The sequence below is a fragment of the Papio anubis genome, chromosome 18 (genome assembly GCF_008728515.1).
Source record: "Papio anubis isolate 15944 chromosome 18, Panubis1.0, whole genome shotgun sequence".
NCBI classification, from domain to species: Eukaryota; Metazoa; Chordata; class Mammalia; order Primates; family Cercopithecidae; genus Papio; species Papio anubis.
Genome location: NC_044993.1, coordinates 13765568 through 13785543, shown reverse-complemented (window position 1 = coordinate 13785543; position 19976 = coordinate 13765568). Strand labels below are relative to the sequence as shown.

Here is a 19976-nt window from a genome sequence, read left to right as displayed (position 1 = left end):
ATTTCATCATTTATAAAACACTATTATTCAATTTAATTTTGCTTAAAACCAACAAACATGTATTCAAAATCCTATTGGCTGGGAATTTGGATCCTACCAGTATAAATTCCCCACATCACAAATTACTTGAGATGCTGAATGAACTCAAATAAAAGATAACTATTTATATTTATTTTTATTCAATCTTAATAATGTATTTAATTTATTATGTTGCAGCCCTAAAGAATTAAAATGAGCTGTTTTTTCAAATGTGCATACTCTGAGTTGTGTTACAGTGAAAAATTAAATTCTTAGTACTGAGGAATAAGATGATAATTTTATTTGATTTACTTGACTTGACTTGATTATAATCTGTCGCTGAAATTTCCCCTGGGCTCATTGAAATATATGTTCTCAGGCTATGACATAATCTGTTATCTTTTAAATTTATCAACATTTACTATACAAAAAAAAGCCCAGAAGTTTATGATAGATAGATAACAATCTTTCACTTGGCTACTGGTTATATGCAAATCCTTCAGCATGCTGTTTCAGAATACTTTATCCAAGAACTTCAGATAACTTGCTCTCTTTAATTTTGTTTGGCATCTGCAACATTAAAAAATGTCTGTTAAAAACTTTTATTTTTTAATTATTCATACAATAAGACCTGATAAACCAGATACTAAATGAGAATCAGAAATAGTCTCAGCTTCTCCTTTTCCTCATCTACTCTTTATATCAAATGTATTTTTTTTTTCTGATCACCCATAATCAGAAACCCGAAGAGACACTTCTGTTTTTCTGCTGTCTTCACCTATTTCTTCACATAGTCACAGATTACTGCAGCTGCCTCTTTAGTGTACGTACATCTTCCCCATCCCTTTTGTTCTACTGCCACAGTCTTTCAAACTACACAGCTGAGCACACGTTTTTAATGTTTTATTAATTACTGTGCAAGAGTCTTACACAGGGTGCCATAAAGACAAGGAGGACACTTAAGCCCGAGGAGGTTAGCCAGTAGGTCTTCATCTGGAGGCCATTCCAAGGTGATAATCTCAGTGAACCCAAATAGAACTGTGTGTTTAATCAAAATGTAATAGTCAAGTTTAACTAAAATGCAATAAGCAAAATGTGATTTTCCTGGAGCAGCCATATGAAGGGTTGATTGGGTGGGAGAAAGTAGAATTGAACATGAGTTTAGATTTAACACTTTAGGTTTTATGAATGGCAATTAGATTCTTTGGATTACCCCATTCATTGTGTGTGTGTGGGTGAGGTAAGGGGGCTGTGCTGAGAAGCAGCCAGAGTCTCAGTTCTAGGGTCCACCCAAGTGGAAGAATTCATTAGAATCTGAAATTAAAGCAGAAAGTCAAGAAGTGGAGTGAACACATCCTTAAAGTAATGGGGTGGCTGCAGCCATATAGAGCTCTCCAAGGGCTCAATTGCCTGCAGGGGTGCTGGCCAACTGGACTGCAGATCCTCTCCCAGACCATATTCTTACCAAAGGGCACATTTCCTGAGACGCTCAGTCTCTTTAAGCCATGGAGTGGAGCAAAGCAATATGTGGGTGGTGGACGTTTAATACCAATAGTGAGTTGGGTAAGGGTAGGTAGGGCAGAAATGATTTAAGTGTGGTTTGTAGTAAATCAGTTCCTCTTTACTGATTGTGACTTGATGTTCTCTGGGACCTGGTAGGGACCTCTAACTTCCTTCATTACAACTTCTTATCATCTTCAAGAAGTTAAGGTAACTTTTTGCAGGTGACATCTGGAATATCACTGATGTACTTTTAAAGGAATCTCACTTTTAAAGAGAATATGTTCCAGTATTGCTTATAAGCAGGTGTCTTCCCTATCCCACATCATGTCCACATAGGACAGTGTCCTCAAATACTTGGTGAAATAACTAGTTCAAGCAATAAAATGGGAGAGCTGTGCTGTTGGACACAGGGAGGGGAACATCACACACCAGGGCCTGTCGGGGGGTGGGGGGCTAGGGGAGGGATAGCATTAGGAGAAATACCTAATGTAGATGACGGGTTGATAGGTGCAGCAAACCACCATGGCACGTGTATACCTATGTAACAAACCTGCACGTTTTGGACATGTATCCCAGAACTTAAAGTATAATACAAAATAATAAATTAAAAGCAAAGATGTTGAATGGCAAATAAATGAGCCCAAAGTCATCAGCAAGAAATTAAAATTCTCTGACCTTCAATTTCTCATATAGAAAATAAATATAATATCTTTCTCACAAGGTTGTAGTAAAGATTTAACGTGGCTGAGATATAACATGCAATACACATAACTATTATTAACATTTTTCTCTAGAGGGCTCCAGTTAAAACATTGGCACATTGGCAAGCATCAATTTATTTTATTCATGTCTTCATTGATAAACGTGAAATCAATTTGCAGTACATTAGACAGTATAACATATGTCAGGGAAGTACCTGGATGTCAAGGAAGGGGTATCTTTTATAAAAGAGTGCCCTAGGTGATGAACAAGTACATACTTGGTCAGTTCAACAGTATTTTACAGGAACTAACATGGAGATTATAACTTACAGACATAAAAACAAAGAAAAACTATACCATAGTCCTCATAATTCCAGGAAATTGTGGGTAAGAGTAGTGTATACAAAATTAACACACACAAAAATAACATTTTTGAATGAGACTGTTGATCTTTGTCTTTTACTATGGGGATGATCAATTTTTAAACAGCTGTCTTGAAAAACAAAATGACAAATGGTGGCTACTTGTAATACCATCATCATATTAATAGCTCCAAGGGTTATTTTCAACTAATGATTTTAAGTTCTAAAATCCAAAAACAAAAATTCAAACAGCATTTTTTAAAAAATTGTGTTTGAGGCCAAAAGTGGTTCATGGTGGGATATGCAAATGAATTGAATTGAAACAGGTGTTTTCTATTTTAAAATAATTTATGATGTAATTCAAGGCATAGTACATAATATCTAAGATAATATTAACAATTAATATAGTGGTATTTGCAAACAATACGTGAACTCATGTGTACTGAAAGACCTGGAAGTACATGAGTTACCAGTACTTGGTTTGGTAATGAAGAAATGTTATCAGGACTTTGGGAGGGTTACAATTGTTACTGGCCTGGTCAAGGTCTGTTCGGCTTGCATGCAGTAAATCAATCACTGTGATAAAGGTTTTGCAAAAGAGAGAAGATTTATTGGCAAGGTCTCCAAGTGAGGAGGTGGGAGAACAGCTCTCAAATCCGCCTCCCTGAAGATGAAGCTTAGGGATGTTTGTGGGTTAAGGAAGTGGCATGATCTAAGGCATGGGGAAGGTGATTAGCAGTGGGGAAAAATGAAGTGACAGGTTTTTTGTGCACAGGAATAGTCAGAGTTCATGGCATTTCGTAGGACATATATACAGAAAATGGTGGCGTTAGCATGTTCTGTGGGGGGAGTTTTGGCTCTCTGACATCAAAAAGCCACCTCTCGGGCACTTGTACAGGCCCTGTTGGAAGGCCAGTGGTCTCTACTGGTTTGAACTGAACAGCAGCTGGCCCAAGTTTCTGAGAAACAACTGAAGCGACATGGTGACCTAGGAATTACCATGGTGACCTGGAATGATATCCATGTATAAAGTAGCCAGAGAAGATAAAATTTCAGCTTCAGTGGCGAGGCCTTCAGCTACCATGGCCTTCAGCTTCATAGAAAAAGGAAAAACATAAAACCAAAACCAAAAAGTGACAAAGAGCAAGCAGGGCAAGCAGATCTGATAAAATTAACCCCTCACTTCACAATAGATTTGAAAAGAGCTGAAGGACCTAGAAATATGAAGGATCAATCCTATGATCTCATCTAAGGCTTGGGACTCTCTCCAAGCTCACGTTAATTAGCAGAATTTCCTTGGAGCTGATCCTCCATTTATGGGCTTGCTGTCAATCAAGGACCATCCTTGGATCCTAGAGGCTGTCCACCGTTTCCTGACAGGTGGCCCTTTCTACAACACGGTGATTTTTTCTGCTTCCAGGCCTATAAGATAAATTTCACCCATGCTTTTTATCTCTTTGACTTTTTGTGTCTCTGACCTTTAGACCTTTTGAAGGTCTCCCCTGATTAGGTCAGCCCACTCAGGATAATACCCCTTTTAGGTAACTAAATTAAGGACCTCAATTAATTACATCTGCAAGGTTAGTTTTACTACATAACATAAGCACAGGACTGATATCCCATCTTATTCACAAATTCTGCCTGCACTCGCGGGGAGGGGATTATACTAGGCCTATACGGGGGGCTGAAATCTTGGAGACCATTTTAGAATTCTGTCCACTGAGGGGCTCATACACCTGGCTCTCTCTCTAGATGGGAGGGCTCTATGCCACGATGCTGCATGTGTTTAGGGAGATCAGGAGCTGGGAACATTTGAGTGTCCTTGTAATAGTGATGGGTCTCTCGTAGGGGGTGGAGTCTTGTTGGAACAGAAAGATTCCAGAGCTCAGAACAGCTATCCGTTCTTCTGCATTGAGCTAATGCACACCTACTCTGCCAGCTTTTAGCCAAGCTTCCAAAACAGTGGAAATGAACCTCTGAGACCAGCCAAGCTTGTTCCTTGCTTGATTATGAAATCAAACACAATAATCTTAGCTAATGAAATGGAAATATTCTCCATCTAATCTCATGTTATTGCTCAGAGAAGCTTATTGTTTCTAGTTGACTTGATTTTTTTTTTCCCTTAGTGAGAAACAGCTATTTATTAAACTAGCTTTATGGACTCTCCTATTAAAATGCATTTATCTGCAGGAAAATTCCTTATCACTAGGAAACATTTCAGCCTTCATCTTTAAGTGTGATACTTTGAAATACAAATAACAACTCTTAAAATAATTTAGTAATAAAATGGAGCATTTGTTCAGTGATGTTGAAATATCATCTAATATGACTAGAATAAGAATTGAATTGAGGCTTACTCAATTTTCCCTCCAGGAATCAGAGTCGAAACCATGGCAATTTCAGGTTGAAAATATCAGTAATGGAAGCAGCATATACTTAGGAGGACATTGTTGCTGTACCTTCATGGACATGTGGTTTAGTTGGCACAGTGTGAATTTCTAACTATATCATCAAAGGTGTCCAAATAAAGAGATGCCCGTGTTCTCTGAATTCCTTTCTTTCTTAATAAATTGTGGCTGTTTGATTTCTGCATCATGTGCAGTTTAAAATTCTGCTTTTCTGGAGAAAATGAAACAAACAACTCTGAAGCTCAAGAGATGTGAAGAAAACTATGGGCTTTTGGAACATTAAAAATTATTTCATAATGAGCAAACAATGCATCATAAGGGCAATTTTACTTTCTTTTTAGGTAATTCAGTAAAGTCCCCCTTTTTTGTAGAGGGAAGGATAACCATGTGGTTAGGAATGTTGAATACCGTTCTCTCTCTTTCTCCTTCTTAAGGAGTAATTCTTATAAGATTTTGTAAGAGATATCTAGTTAACTTTTATTCAGTTGACTTTTATTCAGTTTCAACTTTGGAATTTATAATGAACGCTTAAAGCAGCAATCATGAACACTTACATAGTACTTTTTATACACCAGGTACCAAGTACTCTTTATCGGCTGACTCATTTCATTCTCAGAAGTCCCTGTTTTGTTTAGTATGTACCATCATTATCCCCATTTAGAGATAGGAAAGGCAATTTAAATAAAATGCCTAAGATCATGTAGTACTTGGCAGAGGCAGAACTTGAACCCACGGAGGATGGTTTCAAGAGCTACATTTGTAATCACTATGCTACACAATATTCTTGCTTCAGTGCAAGGTGACAGGTAACCTGATATTGATCTTCCAGTCACTTTCATCTCAGCAAGTAGAGACCCAGACCACCACAGAAGTGCCATAATAGAAGCCTGTTCAAGTTAAGGAAGAATTTCCCGGTAGGATGGGAGGGTTGAGGGCTCTCAACAGATGCCAGAGGAAAGGGGGCACTATGGCTGAGCCTGGAGCATCCCTAAGGGCTGAAAAAGGAGGGAAGAACATTTCTCAGCTTTGTGCATTGAAGGGAGGATTGGGATAATACTCCAAGTGACTTTGGGAGGGATCCAGTTTTATCTACCTCAAAATAAAATTATATATGTGGACTCCATTGTTAAATGGCTCACTCAAAATATGAGATCTCATCACTAAAGCAATATATGTGTGTCACAACATCCGCCTTCAAAACTGCTTTTGACCCATCAGTGGGCAATATTTTGAGGCACAAAATCTGAAAAAAAAAATTATTTGTTTGGTTCTGCAATTACAGTTTGGCAACAGTGGTAAGCAGAAATGTGGTCCCCTGCGGATGTCCATATCTTAATCCCTAAAATCATACAGTTTGTAACCTTTAAGATAGACTTTTTACTCAACCTCATTTCTTGGGGATTCATCCAAGTTGTATTGTGTATCAGTAGTCTGTTCATTTTTCTTGCTGAGTAGTATTTAGTGATATGTATGTAGCAGTTTGTTTAATCACTCACCTGTTGAAGTGAGGATGGACTGCTATGAACATTTGTGTACAGGTTTTTGTGTGAACATAAGTTTTTATTTTTCCGGAATAAATGCCTAAATGCAATTGCTGGGTCATATGAGAATTGCACATTTAGTTTTATAAGAAATTGCTAAATTGCTTTCCTCTAAATTTGTGAATTGATTTTCATGAATTTGAGAAAAGTGATCACATAGTTATTTCAATTTTCTCTATGTCTATGACAATTTCCTGGTTTAATTCTCATTTTGTATACTTATACTTTCTCCGTAAGAACAAGTAGTGGGGTTTTTTTTGTTTATAATTTGTTGTCTTTTTTGTTTTGAAGAACTAGATCTTAGATTCATTGATTTTGTTGTTATTGTGTTTTCTAACTGATTAACTGGCATTTTTTTTTTACTAATTCCTTCCCCTGCTTTCCTGATGTTTATTTCATTGTTTTTTTCTAAGTTGAGTGCTAAGTAATTTATTTTCATTGCCCATTTTTAATAAATAAATTACTTAAGGCTTTTGAATTTAAGGCTATAAATTGCTCATCCTTAATTTAGCACTATTACTGAGAACAGGGACTGACCTGACCAAGTGAAGTGGGTTAACTTGGCTTAGCAGTGGGGGAAGGAACAGGGTGTCCAGAGCCTGGCAGCCCGGCAAGAGCCACCATTCTTTTTTTTTTTTTGCTTTAATTCAACTTTTATTTAGATACAGGGGGTATATGTGTAGGTTTGCTACATGAGTATATTGTACCCAGGTAGTGAGCATAGCACCCAACAGGTAGTTTTTCAACCCATGGTCCCCTCCCTTTCTCCCACTCAAGTAGTCTGCAGTATCAACTGTTCCCATGTTTATGTCCATGTGTGCTCAATGTTTAGTTCCCACTGATAAGTGAGAACACATTATAATTGGTTTTCTCTTCCTGCATTAATTTACTTAAGGTTATGGCTTCCAGATTTATCCATGTTGCTGTGAAAGACATGATTTTATCCTTTTTCATGGCTGTGTAGTATTCCATGGTGTATATGTATCACAGTTTGTTTATCTAGTCCACCATTGGTGGGCACCTCGATTGATTCCACATCTTTGCTGTTGTGAACAGTATGGTGATGAACATATGAGTGTATGTGTCTTTTTGGTATAAAGGTCTATTCTCCTTTGCATATATACTCAGTAATGAGATTGCTGGATCAAATAGTAGCTCCGTTTTAAGTTCTTTGAGAAATATCTAAACTGCTTTCCACAATGGCGGAACCCATCCTTCTTTTTTGAGATGGAGTCTCACTCTGTCTCCCAGGCTGGAGTGCAGTGGCATGTTCTCGGCTCACTGCAAACTCTGCCTCCTGGAACCCATCCTTCTTAATAAGGTTATAGACTTTCATTTAGAAGCAGTTAGTTGGTTTTGATCTTTTTCTGAAGATGTCTTTCTTATTGTTTTCCACTGTGTATCAACAGTGGGCCCTTAACGTCCAGGGTCAAATATGCCCTTTTCTGACTTCCCAATCTCTACGAAAACAAATACAATCCTAAGTGAATGCAGTAAAACATGATGGGCTCCCACACTCTGAAACTGTGAATATTTAGGTGTACTGGTTATAGAAAGCAAAATGTTGAAAGCATAAAGTGAAAAATCTAAGTGGTGCTCAAGTCAGAGGATTTGAACGTGAGATGTTACAGGCAGGAGTCAAGATGATTCGCATACCTCCAGTGGCCAGTACTTGATACGAAGATTTTGTTTCCACAATTCTAAATCAGTTTATCATACTGACTAATTTTTGAGGTGGTGCATTAAAGACAGGCATATGAAAAATCTCTGATGAGAACACACTTTTCTTTGCTTAATGGTATTGGGAAGTAAAAGAAGAAAGGGGATGGATTATTTTGAGTACCTACTCTGTACTTTTAAAATGTTATGTATGGTATAACATGAAGTTCTCGCAGTTCTGTTGTGAAGGGGATATTTTTTATCTGCACTTTACAGGTAGAGGTACATCAGGTTGAAGCAGTACGTATCAGACCTCGGGAGGTACCAGAGCAAGAATTTGAGGACTGGCCTCTCTGAATCCAGAGTCCATGTTTTCGTAGTGCTTAAATAGATCACTAACAAAGAGACAAACGTTTGATTACAATACATGGTAAAACACACAGCCATAGCCTAACAATAACAAAAATACTTCGTTGAATAATACAAAAAGCATGAGCAAAATGAAAAGTGAACATAAAAACAGAAAAAGCATCTGAAACAAATATGTTTGGCCAACAATGTGTATAATATTGTAATTAATTTAAATTATGTTTCCAAGTGGGAAAACAGAGGATAATGACAGACAATTTGCAGGTATTGAGAATGGATAACAACATATGGAAAATATTGTTTGACCGCATTCATCGAAGCAACGATACAAATATGCAACTACTACAATTTGTTCACTTAGTAAATCAGCAAACCTAGCTGAGGTGTGTGTGATGAAATGGAGACTAAATTGATATTATCATTGTGGGAAAAGTGCAAATATGTTTCAGCATCTTTGGATATATTTTTTAAAATAACTTTTGATCCTCTAATTCTCCTATCTATTTTAAATGCATATATATATATATATATATATATATATATACACCAAACTCCAGAAATGCTTACCCCATGAAGATATTTTTTTCACTATTCCTGATATCAAATTATGTGACATGGTGTCACATAAGGCCAAATTATCTGTCAATAAAAGTCTGTAATGTGTGCAGACTTCTAGATCACTGATGCTCTCTTTACTTTCTAAAAAATTGTTATTTCTTCTACCCCTTCACCTTTGATTGGTCTCTTTGTCCTAATATCTGGACTTTAAATAGTTGCTATTAAACCTCTAAAATCAATCAGCCCCTGGCTGTGCTGTCATTAAAAGTTAACTGCCTTCCCATTAATCCATTAATTGTGAAGATTAATTGGAAAAGCTATTCGAACTCAGGCTATAACTTGGAGCATGTAAGCCAGTGTTTGCCTCCAAATGAAAGCTTAGCTCAATAACATCACAGAGAATTAACAATTATATATATAATCTACTCATGGCTCCTATAGGAGAAAATGCATAGAAATTTATAGGCTGCTGTCTAAATGAATTACTTGATAACTAGAAAATTATCCCTGTCTTTAGTTTAGCTCTGGGAAAACGTACTGATAAATAGTTACTTGTTTTAAATTGCAGCAACATGTTGTTTGTTTTTTTTTTTTTTTAGATTTAAGCCAACAACTGACAGAATTAGAAGCTCATGCTTGTGTTATTTCAAATATCTAAAACCAGGATTCTCAAGTAAATGTTAATTTTCATGTCAATGTCAAATTAGTACTTACAGAAGCTAAAGAATTGCATAGTAGTCTACACTCATGGCATTTAATTGAGTTGAAATATCATTTTAGGTAATGATGAGAGGATGAGAGATGCCAGGATTGGCTCATATATTGTCACCTATGCTTAGAAAAATTATATTTTATTCAATCCTAGGTGTATTGTCAGTTTTCCCTAAACTTATTCTTTTTCTCATCAGAATGTGATGGTGCAGTAGCTTCGTCCACACACCGTCAGGCACCATGGCTACTACATAGGGAGAAAGGGCTGTGGTGTGACACCACAAAAGTTCCTTCAGTCCTTCGGGCTGTGTTCCTTCCCAGTCCCGTGAAACAGTATGGAAAGCGTAAAGACATTTTGAAAGGAACAACACTCTCCACTGGATAGAAATTAATCTGCAACTGTATTTCAGTGGTTTCCAAACCAGCATGGTTCTGGTTGTGGGACACAATCAAGGGAAATTTTAAATCTCCCCGAGGTGATGCTGCCAGGCAATTAGGATGAATCACTGAAGAGGCACACTGCAGCCATGCAACAACCCTGCAGCCTGGAGCTGATCCATATAATTTTATTTTTATTTTTAATTTTATTTTAGAGATGGGGTCTTGCTCTATTGTCCAGGCTGGCATGCAGTGGTGTGATCATAGCTCAGGGCAGCCTGAAACTCCTGGGCTTAAGAGATCCTCCTGCCTCAGCCGCCTGAGTAGCTAGGATGCCAGGCTATTTTTTTTTTTTTTTTTTAGAGATGGGTCTTGACATCATGGTTAGGCTGATCTTGAACTCTTGGCCTCAAGGATCTTCCCAACTTGGCCTTGAAAGTGTTGGGATTAAAAGCATGAGCGATCACACCTGGCCTATAATACTTTATACCAGGTGGCTGATTCTGCTTTTTAAACATACTTGTGTCTTCTGGGTGCTTAAAATGGACTTTGGTGGCTCTTTTTTGGTGCTGAGGGTAGACTGTACAGCTGCAGCTGTCGGATGAGATGGCAGAGCTGGGGAGAGCTCCATGGTATGGTGATAAATGATGCCCACCCAGAGGAAATCAAGCAGAGGCTGTTTATTTAGGGTTTGCTGCAGTAAGGTGGTTGGCCACCACTATTTGAGTTTGGCAGAGACTCAAAAGCAGACAGAGGAGAGGAAAGCTTTACAGTGGAGTAAAGGGACAGGCTCAGCTATGCCCTGGTTGGAGGCCTTGGCTAGGGGAAGCTATAGGCAGACTGGCCAGAAGTGGGGCATCCTATGGGATCAGTTAATGGTATACATTTGGCTTTCTCTGTACTTAGCAGAAGTTTCTAAATATCTCCTAAACACATTCAGCCAGTTCTAAATTGGAAACAAGGGCAAAAATGAGGGAAGCTTAAATGATTAAGTCTTGGCTATTTGGGGCTGATATGGTTTGGCTGTGTCCCCATTCAAATCTCAGCTTGAATTGTGTTTCCCAGAATTCCCTCGTGTTGTGGGAGGGATCCAGGTGGAGGTAATTGAATCACGGGGCGGGGCGGGGAGGGGGGGCTGGTCTTTCCCGTGCTTTTCTCCTGATAGCCAGTAAGTCTCTTGAGAGCTGATGGGTTTATCAGGGGTTTCCACTTTTACTTCTTCCGTATGTTCTTTTGCTGCCGCCGTGATTCTGAGGCGTCCCCGGCCACGGGGAACTGTCAGTTCAGTCAAACCTCTTTTCCTTCCCTGTCTCAGGTATGTGTTTATCAGCAGCGTGAAAACAGACTCATACAGGGGCCAATTGCTACAGGAGTTATTATTTGGCTTCTTGGACTGGTTGCTTCAGACAGAAGTCTGGCTTCGTCCCTGTAGATAGTAGGTTGGTTTCCTGGGCTGGTTGCTACAGGTTCTGTTTTTTGCATGTAGACTGGCCATTTCCTATTTGTGCATTCAGTCTCTCACTGGGCAGGAAACAGAGGTACATCAGGTACTGGGTTGTGCGTCATGCCAGGGCGAGGAGACAAGACTCCACCTGGAATCCTGAAACGAACCTGAAATTTGTAGCAGTAGCCCAGACTGGGTTTACGGTTAGGGAACAATATCATTGCCAAAATTTCTGGAAATGTTGACTTATAAATAATAATTTTTGAACATGCAAACGTAATTCCAAACTTTTTAAAATATGTTGATGATTTCCAATTTTAACTGGATGGAAATGTTAATATAGATTGGAATAAAATGTTTTGTTCAAGAAAATAGATTTTTTGAAGGGAAGGCCATTCCTTAATTCTGATTCTGTCAATGGACTTATTTGGAGTAGGTCCAAATAAACTGTTTTCTGATAGGAACGAGACTGCAATCTTTCCAAAGCTTCCAGATAAAAGGTCTCACCCCTACCTCTGGTGTGTGAGGATTTTTGATGATTTAAACTATATTTGCTACCTATTCTATCTTTTCTAGTCTATTCTCCAATGCATATTTTTATGGGACATATGATTCATTAGCAGGCATGCAACTAATTTTGGCATGTCTTCCAAATAACCGAGAAGATGACTACTCAGTGGCAACTAAGCTGACTACTACTGAAAATCAGCCATATATATATATGTATATGTATATATATATATATTTTTTTTTGACAAGTGTATTTTAAGTTGCCAGTACTTGTTTCGACAAAGTACTGGCTCAGAATAGAAGATCCGGCACCATATTGCCTGAGTTTAAATACACTTTCTACCACCTATTAGTCGTGGGTCATTAGGTAAATTGTTTAATTTACCTAATTTAATTATTTAATAATTATTTAATTCTTGTGCTCTTTTTTCTTCAAGTGTCCTTAGAGTTAATAATATGAAATATATTGGGTGTTTGTCAGGATCAAATGAGTTAATGCATGTAAAGCCCTGAGAACGTAGCACCTGATAATATATACCTATTATCTTAGTACAGGTAGTATTACACACAGGTTAAGAAACCTACACACAGGTTACTTTTATTAAAAACTGAACAGCTTTTATTTGCTTATGAGAATTATGCATTAAAGCCCTTTGTAAAATAAAATTTTCATTAATCGAGCTATATTAAAATATTTTCAGTATACCTTGCATCAATATAGATGCAAGCTATATTGAAGGAGGCTATTGAGTTTTTGTGTATATACAATCTGCCAGAGATCTAATTTACCACTGATGTTTTAATGACAATGTTAAGTTTTTCTGTCATGTAGAGTAAATAGTGACTTTTCTGAGATGTTGAACAGAAAGCCATAGATTTGTGTGTATATGGTGTATGTGTATGAAAATGACTCAGCATACTATTTTCTAATGTAGATATACTAACAGAATTCATTAAAACATATTGTAGATGTAACTAGTGTATATAAATTTTTTAATGAAAAGACTAAAGCTATAGTTTCACTGTTTGCAACTGATATCAAGGTTAATGTGGAAATTCTAATATGACTGAGAAAAGTCAAATAAAATGTAATACAGTTTAGGATAAACATGGAGTAATGAGAGTGACGTTCATTTGTTCTCTAACTGAAGAAAACAATGATGAACTCAAAGTACCCAGCTGCATTTTCAATTGTACAACCTTCCATGAAATGTTTGGTTACTCTATTACTAAATTTCACTAGTGAATGGAGACTTCCATGGTCTCCTGTACCCCTTTTTACCAAGAATCTTGCTGTGGCTCAGCAGTAAAGGGACCAGGATGATAAGCCAATCTGATATAGCACTTAATTTTTTAAAAATGCAATTATGTTTTAGGCTGAAATAGTTAAAATGTTATTTCCGGTTTGAAAAGCCCCTACTTAAATGCCTGTATACCCACGTGCACTGAATAATCTTTATTTGCATTTGAAAATTAGCTAAAAATTAGAGCTAATAATCATTGGAAGTTCTAGCTGAGAGATTACTCCAGGAGAAGACTAGTTTGCTGAGTTGCATTACCAGATTGTAGAATAGTGTTTCTCAGCCTTGGCACTTACTGACATTTGAGACCAGGCCATTCTTTGTGGCAGAAGGCTACCCTATGCTTTGTCTAATGTTTAACAGCACCCCTGGACTCAACCCAGTGGATGCCAGAAGTATCCTCTCTTAGTTGTGATGACAAAGGTGTCTTCAGATATTGCTAATGTTTACTGGAAGTGGGGAGCAGGAGGGCAAAATTATCTCTGGTTAAGAACCTTTGGAATTGGAATGTGGTCCTTAGCTTTTCTAGTCTAGATCCTGTGTTTTGTTGGTGCAGTCAGAGAAAACTGGTTTTCTGGAATTAAACTCAGGAGACTTATGCTTAATCCAGAATTCCAATTTATTATGTAGAGAAAAATATCATGTTTATTCCAGACTGATTATTACTCTTTGAGGTTCCCTTCCTCTCTTGCCAAGACTATTGAAGATCAAATGGGAAATAAATAGCCTGGCAAACCTGGAACTGGAGTACACACTCCTTGAGAGAGAATCTATTCATGCTATTATGGTGTCTGATGGAATTCCTACGCTTCAAACCTAAAGAAATAATAATTATAGTCATGGTATTCTTACATGGTGGATTCTGGCCCCCGACTCGTGTTACAGATATGGTTCTACCACAATGAGAAGAGCAAATTAATAGAACTGTGTTCAATGATCTCATCTGTAAGAGAATAACATTAATATATCAACAAAGAGGGGGAAAGATTAGTTACTGTGTGTGGCAAGATTATAACTTCCTAGCACAGAGTGCTCTCTTAATGTGTCTTAGTTATTATTAGTTCTGTAAGAATAACTACAATATATCATCGTTAAATAAACATACAACAGATTGTAGGGGCAGGTATATGCTCACGGTAAAGAATAATAAGGCCATGTAACCCCCAAGGTCAGCAACCAAAACTTGACCAAATATCACAAGCCCCCTGTGTGCCCTTCCGTTTTCCATATTACATGTCTTTCTCCCCACAAATGGAAGAAGTACCCCTTCTTTTGTTTTAATTCTGCTCTTTTAAAGCTAGAGGTAGAACAATATTGATTCTTAATTTATAGTTGGCAAAAACAAATGAACAATAAATATACGTTCCCTAGAGTGATTGCACCGGAGAGGCATTACATCCAAAACATCAACCTGAATCTACATAATTGATTGTGAATTGCAATTAAACACCCTTTTCACATTTATACCCGCAAGCTGAAAATGATTTTAAAAATTCCTAGTTCTAGTAAACACACACCCATATATGAGCCCTCCTTCCATATATGGAATGCACTCACTTGTGTGCGTAAACATACATGCCATAGTTTCCACAGCATACTAAAACATTTTTGTTGTTGCCTGTAATTGGCAATAATCAGAATTTCCTTCACCCCTCCATGGGTTGTATATTCTACACTCTTTATTCTTGAATTACAACTGGATTGGCGGGCGTTAGTACTTAAGGTAGTCAATAGACATGCAGGAGCTGTCTGTTGTAATGGTGAAAGAATTTAAGGTAAGAGTAAGAAAAAGTAGACTTTGAATGAAATTGAGACAATCTTGAAAAGTAAAATGCTACCTCAGGTAAGTTCTTGGGAAAGGCATTCAAGAACAAATTAGGTTCAGGTATAATAAACTTAATAAAATTTCAGGTGAATCTAGATAATTTTAGATTTATTTTATTTACATTAAATCACCATTAATTAAAACATTTGGGACAGTAACCCTGTATAATTTTCAATTACAGAATGTATATGTTAAAAACTAAATGGGAGAGAATATTTTTCTGATTAGAGCAAAAATGGGAACAACTTAAGAGTGTAATATAAAAGGCAAATGCTTTAAAGATGACATCGAATGAGGAATTGGCTGAATAAATTAAACATGTACGGATTTCATGATACACATGAGATTATTCTTATGCTTTCCCTCGTTCTTTGTGCTTTATCTTTTAATATTAGAAGCAATATATGTGATACACATAAAAGGGTAGATAGACGATAAATATGTATGCACATTAATATGTATATATACATATTGATACATATGTAAATGTATGTGCGTGTGTATGTTATATATTTTATATGAAACATAATTAGAAGCCTATGACTATGCCACTATTACCACAAAGGGGTCCCAATCCAGACTCCAAGAAAGGGTTCTTGGATCTTGCACAAGAAAGAATTCAGGATGAGTCAGCAATGCAAAGCAAAAGCAGGTTTATTAAGAAAGTAAAGTGGTGAAAGTTCAGCAACTCCATAGACAAGAGTAGGGCATTCCTGAAAGTAAGAGGAATAATGCGTCCACGCTTGGTACAAATACTTGTGTGTGTGTGTGTGTGTGTGTGTGTGTATTTATATAGGATTAGAAAAGATCGTAGGGAGATGAGCTCTGCTACAAGGGTTCGTGATAAAGGATGAATTTTCTTAATTACTATATTTTGCAAGGATCAACTAATATCTTTAAAGCAAAATTAGGAATGCTTTTGTTCTCAAGATACTGGGATATCAGGACACGCCTAAGTCTGGGTCTGTTTAGTAAACATTATCAATCTGTTCCCTTAACTCTAAGCGTCTAGAGGCTAGGAATCCCTAACTTTCTGGAAATGCAGCCCAGCAAGTCTCAGCCTCATTTCCCTGGCCCTCACTCAAGATGGAGTCGCTCTGGTTCTAACACCTCTGACACCACCTACCCCCAAATGAGAGCATTCCATCACATTAAAACTGTATACATGTATGTTGATTCTGCTTTTCTCTCAAGGTAGCCCAGATCCTGAGTTTTGTAACTTTCATTTCTTTTTGTAAAAGTAGTTTTTTAAACTCATATATGTCTCTAAACAACATACAGTATTACTTAGCTTTGCTTTTTAAGATTTTCAAAACTATCAACATATTATATATTATTTTATAACTAGTTTTTCTCAAAAATGTCACTTCTAAGATTCAACTATTCTATTTTGTGGTGGTGTTTCTTTTACTGGTGTATATTATTCTATTGTGAAAAGCACTCTGGTTTATTTGTTCTTTGGCCATTGGATATCTTTTTATCAATTTTTTTTTTTTTTTTTTTTTTTTGCTATTATGAGCAACGTTGCTAGAAATCATACATGTCTCCTGGTGCACAAATGCAAGCTCCTCTGAGTACTTTTTTATTTTCAGGGACACAAAATTACTGGTATTTGTATATCACCTTTGGGTAAAAAGACAGAAACTCCTTGAGACCGAGGGTTCATCATAGGAGGAGCTACGTATATTAAAGGAACTGGTGGAACACAGGGTGTGGGAAAGTTCAGATATACAACTAATGAAAAGTGGTTTTTATTAAAGTGGTTGCTCAAGTTTATACTCCCACTAGCAATGTGTCAGAGCTTCTCTTGGCCTACATTTTGCCAGTCTAATGTCCGTAAATTAGTATCCTTTCATAGTCCCAGTTTACATCTCTTTTTGCTGAGAAGTTTGAGGATGAATTTATATAGGATCTGTGCTGTGAAGTCTGTTTTTTGAGACAGAGTCTTACTGTGTCACCCAGGCTGGAGTGCAGTGGTGTGATCTTGGCTCACTGCAACCTCCGCTTCTCGGGTTGAAGCGATTCTCCTGCCTCAGCCTCCCTAGCAGCTGAGATTACAGGCATGTGCCACTACACCCTGCTAATTTTTTATTTCTAGTAGAGATGGGGTTTCACCATGTGGGCCAGGCTTGTCTTGAACTCCTGACCTCAAGTAATCTGCCTGCCTCAGCCTCCCAAAGTGCTGGGACTACAGGTGTGAGCCACCACACCAGGCTGTGCTGTGAAGTCTGATCGTGCCTTGTGTTATTTTTGTTAATGTGTGTCATGATTTAAAGGTGGTTTTTGTTTTACTTTATTTCGTATTTTATTTTCCTTTATTTGGAATACTAATTGTATACTAGGTTATAGGTTTTTCAAGTACTTTCTCCATTTTGTGATTTTTCTTTTTAATTTCTTTACAGTGTCTTTTGGAAACCTTAAGTATTTAATTTTCGTATAGCTAAATTTGCGAATCTTTTATAATGAGGTATAACCCTTTCTACCTTAAGATATTATTTTATTATATAATTTTATGATTTTAAAAATATTTTCATAGTCTCCTGTCTTCAGGTTCTTTTTCTTTTCTCACTGAACTTACTAGACTTCTAGTAGAATAGCCCCTATAAGTAGTAGGCATATTTTTAGAGATCTTAGATCTTAGTTTTTTGATGTTGTTGTTTTACTTGTTTGTTGTTTTGTCTGTTGATTCCACGAAAGCCATCAGCACTATCTAACCCCAATGTGGCCTTGTTCCTCCTGGCAGATGACTGTGATGATCCTCTTGTGTCTGCCTTGCCTCAGGCATCCTTCAGCAGTTCTTCCGAGCTCTCCAGCAGTCATGGTCCTGGATTCGCAAGGCTGAATAGAAGAGATGGTGAGTCTGCTTTTCTCCTCTGACTGGCCCATCTCACTAGTGTTTCATTATCTTTGCATAAAATCATTATGAATGATATATTGTAAAAGTAAATTTCTGAATAAGCAAATGGTTAAAACTCATGAGATGTATATGACATCTAGCTTCTGTTCTAGAATGTGAAAGAGACACATCATATATTACAGAGAGTTGAGTTCCTTCAATCTGACGAGCTTTTTATATATCTTACAAAATATTTTCTACAATAATATACAATCCTTATGGGCACATTAGGGATGAAAACTTAATTGGCCTTCAGTTTCAAGTTAAGTAATTTTCGAAAATGCTAATTATTTAAAAATAACGATCCCCCAGTGTTTTGGATTCTCAGTGCGGTTGATTTTCTTATCAGTTGAAGAATAGGAACATAACAAGATTTTCATGGTCCTTTAGGAGTACTCAGCCAGGTGTGGCGGTTCATGCGTATAACGCCAACACTTTAGGAGGCTGAGGTGGGAAGATCACTTGAGGTCAGGAGTTCGAGACCAGCCTGGGCAACACAGCCAGACCTTGTCTCTACAAAATAATAAAAAATAAATTCACCTGTGGTGTATGCCTGTAGTCCCAGCTATGGCTGAAGCAGGAGGATCACTGAACCCAGCAGCTGGAGACTACAGTGAGCTATGATTGTGCCACTGAACTAGCGCGTAGGTGACAGAGTGAGACCCTGTCTCAAAGACACTTGAATATGTTAAAAGGAAACTAAAGATAATTAAATGGCACCTTGCTGTAGAAATAAGACAGAATTTCAAAAACACTGTGTACTTAGAGACAGAGGATCACTGTGATCACGCTTGGCAATGCTAATACAGAAAACATTTTAACAATCATAAAAAACGGACAACAACATCATGCATTATTAAAACCGTGTTTCTCCCATTTATTATCCTCTTTCTCTCATGCCAACATCAGTCAGTCACTTCTAATTTTACTCTTTGATGTTATCCTTAATATGTGCTTAATGCTTGAGCACATTGAACGTTGGACATGACAAATAGGTAAATGTGTGTGTGTGTGTGTGTGTGTATTTTGTCATCTGGTATACATGATATATATCACACATAGTTCTCATTACAATCTAGATATAACACTTTAACATGATTTTAAGCTTAAGTTTAAAGATTTCATTTCATATTATTGGAGATACCCACTTTTGTGTGCTTCTGAATGTGAAGATGTCAATGGAGAGTGAGAACTGAGATCCTTCTATCAAATGGGAAATTGGGGGGGTGCTTGAATGTATTTGAGTGGATAATGCTAGCCTGTTCCTTTTGAGTGACTTGCAGTGAGAGTTATTGGTCACACAGGACTGTCTCTTCCTCTTGGCAATTCGGAGTCCCTGACCAATCTGTGGACTTTCCTAGCCTCTCTGATGGCCATTCCAGACCTTGTACCTATGGACCCACCAGCAGGAATGCTGTTATTGCAATGCTAATCCTGGAATAGGGTCTCCATCCTGGGCTTCTTTATAAAGAAAAGCAGAGTTTGACATTTACCACCACTTCATCTGAGTCATAAAAGCTTTACAGAATGTGGGCCAGTGAAAGGAACACAACGTTTTAATTTACCTGTTTATCTTGATTTCCTTTGTTGAGGTTCAATACATCACAAAAATGTATGTTATTAATTAGATCAAATCATATTTTTCATTAATTTATATACTCATCAGGAGTCTCCATCAGTGGGACTCATTTTCGTTCTTAATTCATTTCTATGGCTCTTGGTAAAACACAATATCAAACTTCATGAATCTCATTTACATGTTAATGAAACCGAGACACAAAACAGGATCATT

The 19976-nt window shown here is 37.3% G+C and overlaps 1 protein-coding gene across 1 annotated transcript in view; it reads left to right on the top strand.

Moving 5' to 3' along the window:
• CNTNAP4 (contactin associated protein family member 4) overlaps positions 1-19976 on the top strand; it is a 281444-nt gene that overhangs the window by 26813 nt on the left and 234655 nt on the right. Inside the window, exon 2 of the mRNA XM_031658079.1 lies at positions 18032-18142. Within this exon, the coding sequence (XP_031513939.1) occupies positions 18032-18142 (111 nt within the window). The remainder of the gene's footprint in view (positions 1-18031; positions 18143-19976) is intronic.